Source organism: Pseudorasbora parva, chromosome 12 (assembly GCF_024679245.1).
Source record: "Pseudorasbora parva isolate DD20220531a chromosome 12, ASM2467924v1, whole genome shotgun sequence".
Lineage (NCBI taxonomy): Eukaryota > Metazoa > Chordata > Actinopteri > Cypriniformes > Gobionidae > Pseudorasbora > Pseudorasbora parva.
In genome coordinates this window covers 41089618-41102847 of record NC_090183.1, presented here as the reverse complement: position 1 = coordinate 41102847, position 13230 = coordinate 41089618, and the positions used below count along the sequence as shown (strand labels likewise).

At 38.0% G+C, this 13230-nt stretch overlaps 1 protein-coding gene across 1 annotated transcript; it reads right to left on the bottom strand.

Moving 5' to 3' along the window:
• Positions 1-455: 455 nt before the first annotated feature.
• On the bottom strand, positions 456-12915 carry mov10a (Mov10 RNA helicase a). The gene is made up of 22 exons (XM_067460321.1): positions 12723-12915; positions 12397-12502; positions 12053-12225; positions 11662-11903; positions 11238-11493; positions 10807-10947; positions 9690-9852; positions 9397-9548; positions 8535-8705; positions 8129-8276; positions 7876-8037; positions 7370-7473; positions 7157-7254; positions 6954-7052; positions 6758-6869; positions 6565-6682; positions 5475-5666; positions 5253-5315; positions 5037-5162; positions 4229-4317; positions 2011-2123; positions 456-1927 (listed from the first exon to the last, which is right to left on the bottom strand). The coding sequence occupies exons 1-22, from the start codon at positions 12839-12841 to the stop codon at positions 1869-1871; spliced, it is 3006 nt and encodes a 1001-aa protein (XP_067316422.1). The 5' UTR covers positions 12842-12915; the 3' UTR covers positions 456-1868.
• Between the last annotated feature and the right edge of the window lie 315 nt (positions 12916-13230).

Genomic DNA, 13230 nt, shown 5'->3' with positions numbered 1-13230 from the left:
CAGGCATAAACACACACGTGCACATGGACCGATCTCTAGATACTAAACTGGTTGAACCTGCCTCATATTCAGGCTGAGCTCATGCTGTCACATAATCTGAACTGTATTTATCCTCACATTAGCCAGCACACATGCTTGAGTATCTTCCATTTAAGGTGCAATCACTTTTGAAGGTTTCTAGCACTGCAAAACATCAAGTAAATACACACACTGATGATTGTTAGCAAATGTATATTAGTTAGAAGAGGCCTTGAGTGCCTTTCAGGTTCCCACAGAATTGTGTGCCTTTAGTTATCAGTCATTAATGCGTCTGGGTTGAGATGAAATGAACGTTTATGTCAATGCATGCGTTTCGTCACGATCAGTGTTGTAATGTTGCATGCCAGTAGTCGTGTGTGTGTGTGTGTGTATGTATGTATGTATGTGTATATATATATATATATATATATATATATATACACACACACACGTATGTGTGTGTGTGTATTAGTGCTGTCAAATCTCACATGCCATATGTATGTCTGCATATACACACACACACTCGTATATTAGTGCCGTCAAATCACACACGCCATATAAATATAATATGGTTTATTTTAAGGTAAAATATGATGCAGGCATTTTTTTGGTGAGGTTCATCCAAAAAGAGTGAGAAAATGGCAAATTTTCCTTGGGGTATTTTATGTTTAGGTCCATCAGAAAGAGCGTTAAACTAACCATCCGTATACATTTTGGACGCCTTGGACACTATGCCATGGATTTTAATTTATTAAACAGGGCATTATTAAAACACTGACTGTAATGCACTGACTGTACAATACAATGCACAAGGAACATCCCATTAGGCTACATCCAAACTACACACTACTCGCAAAAAAAGGAGGAACTTGTTATTGACATTTTTTAATGTACTAATTTGTGGGATCTGTGATGAAATCCTCAGTGCAGGTGTGAGAATAGACGTATGTCCTTTGTGAAGTGATCGTCTGCATGAGGACATTACTACAGCAACCAGGCTTACTGGCCTCTGAGATCAATCTGCTGTGTTCATATGGTCTCCTCCTTTTCTCTGGAAGTATTACATTTGATTTATTAATCCAGATTTGTTTGAGCGCTCATAGTAACAGTGCTTTGTAAACGGGACTAGTCGTAAATGTTTGAATGAAGTGAAACCAACCTATGTTAATAAACTTTTTTTTCTTCCAAAACAGTAATGTTGCACTTTTTTCCATTTGTGTGAAATTACATGGAATGAAAAGTAATCCAGCTTACAAATGTTAAGTAATTTACTTGAAAAACAATTAGCCAAGTATTTTCTGTCTGTTTTTCTTTTTAAGTACAATCATAAGACATACAAAACAATAAAATAACAGCCATCAAGTCATGCATTCCAGAAAATATTCGAAATGCCATAATATAAATCCCATTTCTTAAAACAAAGTTTCTTATAAAAAACAGTTATTGATGTGTATTGTAATAATTTGCAATTGCACTAAAATACATTTTTAATGACTGAGACCACAGTTTTATAGTGATTTTAATATCATTTTACTCACTAGAAACACTGTTTCAATGAAATACTTTCAGTAAAGTGCTATGAAGCATTAAAATTAATCCTGTTCATTGGAAAAAACAGCTGTTGATCACTCACCTAGAATCTCTCCATTATTAACTCAGTAGGTTATAAATTGACAGTTTTTGCTGGATTATGAAATGAATCAGACATGTGCATTGTTTAACTTGCTGGAATCAACATTAAAATTAGTTTATGTGACAAGTCAATAATGTTTTATTGATAAAATAAAATGATTTCCCATTTTCTCTGGATGTAAACTGATGGTCTTGTGTGATTCTTGTAAATCTGGTCCTCATTGTTCAGCTCTCCACTCCGGGTGCACATGCTGCTGTAGTGGGCTCTCGTCCATATCTAGAAATAAACACGCAATGAGTCATAAAAGCACATATTACACTCACACTTCAGGTCTGGATGTGTTATGTAAGGCTGTGTACCATCAGAGCTGATTTTTAAAGATGCCAGCCGGCTGACCACATCCTCCTCTCCTTCAGCATCTTTGTAGTCAAAGCCAGTGTTGCCCTGCTCAAGCTCACAGTACCGGATAAACCTACACAAATAAATGCACGATAATAAAATACTGCATTACTGGATTGAACAGATGATCGGTTAAAGGCACAATCTGTAAGATTTATGGATTCATATATCCCAAATAAATCACATGAACAATGTTACACTAGAATAATAGAGCAATTTTGTTGACTTGTGTACTTACATTATCCCAAATGATTCTAAGAATGTGTAAATCCAGAGAAATAAGCAGTTTTAACCAGGACACAGATCGTGTCTGTGCGTCGCCTATCAATGACATCATGCCTACGTTACACTCGGTTTCCGGTTTTATTTTGTAGAAACAATGGAAACACCGGAGACGCTTTAATATATGATGTGTTTTATTAGACAGGTGAGCATTTGTTTGGAGACATTCGTTGACAGAAAACTAATCATTGTTAATGTTATGTTGCTCAACACAGTTAGTCTTATTGTTTAAATCTAGTTTTCCTAATTTATCGCAAGTACCATGTTTTACTAGCCTGACGTGGTCATACTCAATTCTAGTCAGAATACGAGTCTGAAACTGCTCCATTGGGCGTGGCCTGTTTCATCCGAACCAGGAAAGACCTCGATTGGATAGAGCTACAACCAACCAGAGCAATGAAGTGATGTCAACAGAGCTCAACTACACTGTGTTGCCAAGTCTGCGTTTTTTTCCGCCGTTTTTTTTCTATGTCTGCGGGTTGACCATTATGTGATATATAGACCCATGAGTGCACATTTTAGTAGGCAACCTTGCCTAAATAACACATTTTACCCCCCCAAACACCATTTTTTTTCCGGAGAACCCCCCGAGAAGCTATTGTTTAGGGCTAGTAGTTGGCGGGTTTTGCTGTAAAAACTTGGCAACCCTGTCTGCACGCGCGCTGGAATAAACGATCTTTGCCGGTGTTGTAAAAAAATACAAGAATTTAATGATACACAGAGCACTTACCCAACATAATCATTTCTGAGAGAAATTGTGAAGGTGAATGCATATACAAACAAGCTCTCCGAACAAATATAATCCAAGCCCCTTTGATGACGTGCATGATTACGTTACTGTTGATCATCTGTCCGTCATCGTCTAAAGCGCGCCCTGATGATTTCATTGGTCTGAACAGTTTCTGTTCGGGGATAATTACTCCTCTATGGATCAAGTCCAGACCGAACCGCCTGACCTAAAAATTTTGTGGGCGGGGCTGAGTTCGGCTGGCATCCAGGCTAATGTTTTACCATGCATAATATCAATCTAGCTCACTGCAGTGTGCCACAAGTATCTCATATTCGCCGCAGAACGAACATACAGAGTAACATTATAACATAACACTTAACACACTCAAATGTACTAATATGGTGAAACAGAGCTGTACCACATATATGATCGTCTGCAGCATATTAAAAGTTTAGCAAAATCAAGGCTTCAGCAAGCTACGCCTTTGTTTTGCTGCACTGCATTTACTACATTAACAGCGTTGGAGACTGACACAAACAAGAAGAAATTGTTGAATAAAGTTGTTATTTTTGTTTGTTTTTTGCGTACAAAAAGTGTTTAATAAAATTAAGGTTGAACCACTGGAGTCATATAGACTTTTTTATTGATGTCTTTCCTGCCTTTCTGGGCCTTGAAAGTGTTAATTGCTTTGCTGTCTATTTATCTATTAATGACAGAAATTTAACTTTAGGGTGAACTGTCCCTTTAAGAATTTAAAGCAGCAGACGACAAAACTGCAGCGTGCGCTTAGAATAAACTGAACAATATTTATGTTAAGATATAGTTATCTTTACAGTTAACATTTTTTGGTATCAACTGGCCTTTAGTGTGACCTTTTGGATCGATTTCCTGAAATTAAACAGAAATCTTTCCAGTTTCAAATCTATGAACAAATAAATCTAGTTTCAGTCACAGATCCAGAGGACAAACTTTTGTGCAGTGCTTCTAAATATAAGTGTAGGAAAAACAGTCAGGTTTTTTTCTTTTGGATGTGGTTCATTTTGAGTGCTACATGCTATGTAAAGGTCTGTAAGTTTTCTGCGGGCTTGCCACTAAAGGTTGGGATTAGTTGCCATGCGGTTAGTGACAGGTTAAGCTGAGAGGAACATACATAACTAAAGTCTTACCTCTGCCAAGTAGGATCCTTGCTTAGGATAACTGGGTTTCCAACCACAATGAGCAGGGCTTTGGCTCTCGTCATGGCCACATTAAACCTCTGTGGGCAACAGAAAGGGTTTACTGGATGGTATAATTTCTGTTATCTCTTAAATATATGGACATAAAACAGATGGTCAGAAACATGTTTTTCTGTTATTATGTGCTTATGTGATAAACTATTTAACTTTTACCCTTGTAGCTAAAACTAGTATTCGCTTCCACAAATGCCAACCAGTAGGTCTTGTTTGTCTTGTTTAGCTCTATATATACACTACTATTCAAAAGTCTGAGGTTGGTTGAACTTTTGTTGTTGAGCGAAATTAATAGTTTTATTCAGCAAGGATGCTTGAAATTGATCCAAACTGACAATAAAAACCTTTATAATGTCACAAAATATTTCCAGTTAAAATAAGTGCTACGTTCTATTAATCAAAGAATCCTAAAAAAAAGTAGCACTTTTCCACAAAAATCTACATTGATAATAAGAAATGTTTCTTGAGCAGCAAATCAGCATATTAGAACGATTTCTGAAGGATCATGTGACGAAAGACTGGAAAATTCAGCTTTACCAGCACAGAAATAAATTACATTTTAAATATATTAACATACAAAACAGTTATTATAAATGGTATATTATGTATATTATAATAATTCATAATGTTAATGTTTTTACAAATAAAGACTTGTATGGTTGTATGTATGTATGTGTATATATATATATATATATATATATATATATATATAGTAACTTATCCAATAGAGATGAAGTATATATACCTTCTCATTTGAGAGGAAGCCAATGTTGAAGTCTTGGTCCATCTTGACATAGTTGATGCTACTACGGACAGTAGAAACTATTATGACTTTTCTCTCTTGACCCTGAAACTCTTCCACTGACCCCACCTAGAAGAGCCAAATAAACAAGCAGCAGAAATGAATCATTCTGGGTTCAGAGAGGCAATTTTAGGGGAAAAGAAAAATTCACTGGCCAACCTTGATTTCTGTCCACTTGTTTAACTCCCCCACAGTCTTCAGAGCTTTACGAATTTTTTCAACCTTAAATGAATTTTTAAAAAAAATGTTATAAAGGAAAGATGAGTTTAAACCTTTAATTTATTTGTTTATTTTTAAATAATTTATTTAATCAAATTTTAATCCTACATTTCTAAGCAAATTTTTTTAACACAAAATACAGAGATCCATTCTCAGTCTTGCCTGTTTCCTATAAGGAGCGATAATGCCAATGTCATTGGCGCTGAGTTTCGGCAGGCCTTTCTTGCCCTGAGTTTGCATGAGCTTGTTGAGGTAGCTGACGATGACCTCGATCTCGGTCACGTTGAAGAATGAAGGACTGTTAGCCTCTCTTTCATCTTTCCCCATCACGCCATGAAACACGACAGGAAATCCCTGTTCATCGCAGAAACAAGAAAAGTGCTTTATTCATTTATTGTACAATATATATGCAGCTTCCTATTTTCACCTTTTTTGATTCTCATCTGCATCTCCCAAAAGCATCATTAACCAACTATGGTTGCAAGTTTCATTCACAATTTGGCATCTCCCGAAACCATAGTTCCAACAGACATTGTCAAACAGCATTGCAAACCTGCATGGTTTTAACTACAACTCTCAAGCTGTGACATAATTTCTTGTTAAAAAGACCAGACACAATGGTAGCCATTGACTTTCTTAGTATTGTTTTTCCTACTATAGAAGTCAGTGGCTACCGTCAACTGTTTGATTACCAACATTCTTCTAAATATCTTCTTTTGTGTTCAACAAAAAAAGAAAGTAATCCAGGTTTGGAACAACATAAGGGTGAGTAAATGATGACAGCATTTTTAATTTTTGGGTGAACTATCGCTTTAACGACAGTCCTGTATTGTCCGAATCCACTTTTGCTAATTTAATGACAGAAAAAAATGGTTGGCGTTAAAAGGGTTGTCCCTTTTCTCTTAATGAGTCATGGGTGTGTTTTGGGCAAAATGTGCAATAAACCAATCAGAGTCTCATCTCACATTCCTTTTAAAAGCCAGTCGCACTTGGACCATGGCGGATTCGCTATTTACATGGCGGAATTGAACACACCTCATTTTCAGATTACCACACCCATTGGCAAAATGATAACTGCTGTTGATAGGGCCCATATTTAAAAAAAACACAAGATTACACTGATATACCCACTTTACAGTGTGTTTAGTATTTCAGGAAGACTGATTCAGACTGAATATCAAAATTATCTATAAATATCTCTCTTCGTCAGACAACGTAAACCCAAAGGAGCTTTTGTACAGTGGTCTGGTACCTCCTTTGGGAGATGCTCCCAGCGGCAGAAGGCCTCCCGCTCCATCTGGTTTGCAAACACCTGTAGCTCATTCTCATAGAAGAGCTCGTTGGGGATCTTGAGGATGGCGGGGTGAGACCTGGAATGGGGCAAGAATGACTCAACAGTAAGTCATCAGTCAACATCAAAAATTGATGGGAGAAAAAAAAAACACCTGTAGTTGCGGAGAAGTTTGGTGACAAAGCGGCTGTCATATCCAGAAGGAACATCCTGGCTCTTCTGATAGAGAGTGTTGTGTTTCATTAGCCTCTCCAGGAGGGACTGACCTGTATCATATCAAGCCATATTTGTTAGGACTGAAAGTTAATGAAGAAGAAACCTATGCAAAATCATGACAAATCTTTGAGTACCCAGTCCGTGTAATTGTGCCAGTGGAGATCTCAAAACAGGGCCCAACTGCTGCGGGTCTCCGGCCAAAACCAGCTGGCCTTTCACAGGGTCGAGCAAACCTTGGGCACAGAGAGCGAGCGCAAAGGAGAAATAAACAATCTGCTTATCTGTTTGTGTTCTAATTCTTGTTCTCATTCTCCTCTCCCAACCCTTCCTCCTTTACCTGCAATCCCGATGATACATTCAGGCTCCACGGCTTGTCCAGCCTCATCTATGAAAATGTGTGTGAAGTGACCCTTAGCGACACCTCCTGACACGAGCCTGAAGAACACACAAATAGATATTCATTTTTAGCCCTCAGAGCAGACACAGAGACCCTTAGAGTGCACATCTAGAGATTCTGGTGCTATATTAGTGTTACGATGGCATGCTGTACCTTCCAGCGGTGACCAGTGTAACCACAATGACTGTGTAGTCCATCAAAGCATCTCTGGATGGGAGCAGGAAGCTGTCCTGAGCTTTATTCCAGTTACTGTGTTTCTGTGGGAATGGATATTTTAGGAATACATCTTCTGTTAGCGCTGTCAAATCGATTAACAACAATCGCTACTAACAGAAAAGTTTGTGTTTATATTATATACGTGTGCTTGTCTGTATATATAGATATATAAATATACACACACACACATACACACACACACACACACACACATATATATATATATATATATATACACAATTAATTAATATATCATGAAATATAATTATATTTAAATATATCCAGTAATCGGTTGTCAATCCCGAAACAAGATGCATTGCATTCTATTCTGCAGTCACCATCTGCATATTCCATGTATACAGAGCATTATACATACTTACATCAAATACAAGAAGAACAGCAGTATGCTCTTATTCTTGACATAGCCCATGCATTTTTCTTACCAGCAGTTTCTGCGGTACAGTGCGCGAGTCTCGACTAGGGGCATAAAGTCGGTAGAGGCGATGGGCGTCCACATATCCTAATAACCTCTCACACAGGAGGTCACAGGCACTGTTTGAGGGAGCACAAGCCAGGATATGGGTTGTGGCCTTTGACTTATTTACCTGATACAAACAACAAACACACGATTCATGAGTCACACAGCTGTTTAACACTGAAACAAACACATGAAGTAGTCCTCGTGAATGCCTTTACCTGCTTTATGGCTTCCACTACTGTGACAGTTTTGCCTGTACCAGGGGGTCCAAAGATCAAGTAAGGTGCTGGTTTGGATGTGCCCGACAGGATGTGTTGAACTGCCGCCTTCTGCTCAGGGTTGTTCTCTAAATCTTTGTTGAACATCCTGAAGAATGAGCACAATAAGTCATATTAATATTAAAATATACAAATAATTAAAATAACCTTTTTAAATTAAAATACGTATTTTACATAGCTCAAATTACAGTATATTTAGGTTCCTATCTTATTGGCATCATCAAGGTTAAAATTCTTAACACGTGCGGATGTAGCTGTCCATAAACAGACATGTGTGAGTGTGTGTGTGTGTGTGTGTGTGTGTGTGTGTGTGTGTGTGTGTGTGTGTGTGTGTGTGTGTGCAGACCTGAGGTGTGGTAGTGCAGTGTGTTCAATGCCCTTATCTGAGGGGAACAACACATCGCCGAGTTTGTGCTGGACAGCGAGCTCCACTGCCCTGTGCTGAAGCTTCAAGGGGAAGCGATTGATGTTGAACTCCACATCAAACTTCATACCACTGACAAACATCTTGAGAAGCCTGCAAACACAGAACCAAAAATGAATAATGTTATTTCATGGTCTTAATAAACCTGACTACTATTTAAGGGTTAATGAAGTGTCTGTCAAGTTTGAGGAAAAAATTATATATACTAATATTATAATTTCCTTTTTTTTTAATGTAATTTATTCCTGTGATTATGACAGATTTTTTTAGCATCATTCCTCCTGTCTTTTGTGTCAAATGATCCTTCAGAAATCCTTCTAATATGCTGATTTGCTGCTAAAAAAAACTTTTATCCTTATTATCAATGTTGAAAACAGTTGACCTGCTTAATATTTTTGTGGAAACCATTATACATCTTTTTCCAGATTTTTTGATGAACAGATTTGTAGGTTTATTGTAACAATGTGTCAATGAAAAGTCTGTCACTTTTCATCAATTTAATGCATCCTTGCTAAAAAGTATTCATTTCTTTCAAAGAAACAAAAAAACCAAACCTCACTGATCTCAAACTGTTGAACAGAAGTATACATACACAATTGGTTTGTGATTTGTTTAGTAAATTTAGTAAAAGTATTTACTAATTCATTATTTTATTACATAATTATTAATTAAGTTACAATATATATTTTATGAATTAAAAAATGTATAATACATACAAAAATATGTCACATTTACTATCTATGGAACATTGTTAACATTGTTTGAAATATTACATAATTCTTACTTTTTAGAGAAGCCGAGTTTAACTCTCTCAAGTTCTACACGATGGACATAGCCTTCATAGAGTGTGACAGGCTGGTTCCTGTCCTTTGACACACACACGTTCAGTTTATCTCCTCGCAGTACGGACGGTCTGTTCTCTGCCACCCCTGGTACCTGAGTTAAAGACAGAGATAGAGTAATCAGAAAAATGAAAAATGATATTTAGGAACCTATAATTGTGAATGACCAAGAAATCTGTAGCAACATCTGACATAAACAAGAACACATTTGGTGATCATTTAGCTTCTCACTCACTTTGAGAACGAGCAACCTTTTGTTTTCTTTGTCGAGGGTCATGGTCTTGCCATAGAGATCGTACTTCTTGATGTCCACCTCCATCTGAATCTCTTCCAGGTATAGAAGGAGGTGAAAGCGCTCAGTGTAGATCTTCATGCAGAGAGGAGTGTCCAGCACTCGCCTGAGAACATACAGATGTCAGACCAGTGCGCATTCAGAGAGAGAGAGAGAGAGAGAGAGAGAGAGAGAGAGAGAGAGAGAGAGAGAGAGAGAGAGAGAGAGAGAGAGAGAGAGAGAGAGAGAGAGAGAGAGAGAGAGAGATACAAACATGGGCGTCGGAACCATTGTGTGTGGGTGGGACAAGACCCACCCACTTTTTAAGACCAATGATATTGGACCCACTCACTTTTATCGTCTCTAATTCAGCACATGTCTGCTTACATTGACTACCCCTTAACCGAGAAACTTATTAAGAAACGTATTATTAAACACATGTTAAACGCTTTATTTCCCCTTTTCTAATATTTTCAATTTTTTTATTGAAAATAAATACCTTTCCGATCTGATATGTGATGGGGAAAGGGAGTAGAGCGAGTGTGGCAAAAGGCGGATTCGAACCTATGCTCGCGATATGCGTCAAAACTTGACGCAATTCGTCTTACCCCTACTCTATCGCCACGGTAAATAATCTAGTGATTTCTATAATTTTGTCTGGCCCAATCAATCGTTTAGTAAACGGCACTTTTTCTGTCTGGATACGGAGCATAAAAAACATGCAACTTGTTCATTATCATTATCTGTGAAACTGTTGATTTCTATGGCAGTCAAATGAATATAGCCTTTGCATTAGACTATTGGTATTGGTTTGAGGTCTTTTTTGGTATAGGCAAGGGATATTGCCTAAAACGCACCATAATGCAGGAAATCACATCTATGAAATCATTTTTTTCAGGGGGAGAACCCCCAGACCCCCCGCAACACAATTTCCCCACCTATCATATTTTGTCTTAGAAGACAGAGATAGAGTAATCTCTCTATCTCTCACCTACTGACCCACCCACGTTTTATTTGCTTCCGACGCCCATGGATACAAATAAAGTCCACTTTGTTCTAAAGAGAGTCCATGAGTGCTTGCCTCACTCTGGAAAGTTGCTGCCTTAATGAGGGTGGTAGGCGGTCGGAGTCCTCCAGCTTGTGTCTGGCCAACTGCTTCAAGTAGGTTGGGTAGTTATATGGCTTCAATTTCACCATAATCGTCAGTTGATGTGTGATGAGACTATACAAATACAATTGGGAGAAGAGTGATTTAACAACACTGAATAAGCTTACCATTCTAAGAATTGAGTTGCTAGTATGCTTGCTAAAAGATAGATAGATAGATAGATAGATAGATAGATAGATAGATAGATAGATAGATAGATAGATAGATAGATAGATAGATAGATAGATAGATAGATAGATAGATAGATAGATAGATAGATAGATAGATAAATAGACAGACAGACAGACAGACAGACAGACAGACAGACAGACAGACAGACAGACAGACAGACAGACAGACCTAACCTCTCAGGTGGTATCCCTTCTTCCACAATCCTGTTCTCTGGACGGAGTCGTCGGTTCTGTTTGGGATTATACGGGCTCTCTGGTCCCAGTGTTCCAGCGAGTCCAGTCTGAACCACTGCTTCCAGTTCCCGGACTATACAGAAGGGTTTAGCAGTGGCTGGAGGATCTGCTTCTGGGCAGAACTCAAAGTACATGGTGGCTGGAAAGTGTCCGTGATGGTGGACGTTGTAATGCACTTCTACTACATAACTCTCACCTAGCAGAAAGACATCAGTGTGACATTTCTGTGAACATCTGACAACCTACATGTCTATCTATCTATCTATCTATCTATCTATCTATCTATCTATCTATCTATCTATCTATCTATCTATCTATCTATCTATCTATCTATCTAAGGTTATAGTCCCAATGTTTTTCTCACCTGGACAGAGGAGAAGAGGAGAAACACGGTTCACTCTCCTCTTATCCACGAGAGTAAAGCAGCGCATCTTGTGCAAAGCTGTGTAGTATGTGAAGTAGACGCAGCTCTCGCCCCGGTTAACAATGTTAAACTTCACCACAAACAGCTTCCCTAGCTCCTTGATGATGAATGTAACTTTCCCTTTGGTGGCCTTGGGGTCAGAGGTTATTTCAACACCTCCTTTGTCTTTGATGAGCTCAGCTCTGAAACAAAGACACATCCGACAATGAGTTTCAAAAGGAGAATGTGCCATTGAGAAGGGACGCCTGTTAATTATATACTGTATTTAAAGTGAATTGTAATTTTCCTAGACAGCCAAAAAAAACGGTGGAATTATATTTCTGATGATCACCGTTTCACTCTGAGTTTGTTGAGGATTTCTGAAGCGAGCTTCCTCTTTGGAGTCAGGACAGGTTTAGTAGTCGGAGGACATGAGGAAGAGGATGCTGGGGCAGAATCTGTGCCTGACATGTTGGCGTTCTGCTGCGTGAAGGACTTCCACTGATCGCAGTAGTACACGCGCACCTGTCAAGAGGAGAAGAGAGAAAAATGCTATGCTTTTTCTTCTTTGCTAAAAAATTGTATTGAAATGGCTTGATGCTGATGTAGTTTGTCACATTTATGAGTACACTAGAAGATCTCAAAGCTTATAGAAATTGTCCAAAAGACACAAAATACAATCATTTAGGTTCTCACCTTTGGTTTCCCGCTAAACATAACTTTCCCACCCACTGTAGTGGCTTTTTTGAAAAATGTTAAGGCACTGATCACTTTAGAAAATGTGGGTTCTTTGCTTTCATCCCTGAAAAACAAACGATCACATGAAACTGAGCTCAGCCTGGAAAAACAAGGCTATTGCATCAATGAAAAAGACATGTTGACACATGACATTATACACAAACGAAACGATCATATACAAACTTTTCTCATTACAAAGTCATAATAAAACAAAACTTGACATGAATTGATTACGTTAAATAGATAATACTTTGAACCGGGGACTCTGCTTCATTGTTGCAAACCTTTTAAACTCAAAGTTGTAAATATCTCGAAGCTCGTTTTTGTCTGTTTTCGAGATCCTCTGCCCCAGAAACTCCAGAAAATCAAGCCCTACTTCGTATGATGTTTTGAGAGAAGGCATTGTGCTGTTGTTTATATGTCAGTAGTTTATTTTTTGGATGTTATCTAGGCGATTCCGGAATCGAAACTGACTGTATGCAGTCTAACGCTGGCCAAGGAAGGGTACATCAACAAATTACCACACTAAAGAGAGTTGACATTTTCTTCACTATTTAAATAATTTACTTGACCGCTTGAAAATCATTACATAAATAGCATAAACATCGGATTTAGTTAATGTTTTAGCTTACATTTCACATTTACCGGTCAACTGGGTGTAAATAAAATAAAAACATACTGAGAAACAAACTTTTGTGACACTCCCTAAAACCGTGGCATTACATAACATGCATTTGGGAGCGACACTTTTCGTGGATAGTTAGTTACCTGGATGGGGTTATTTAATTCAAA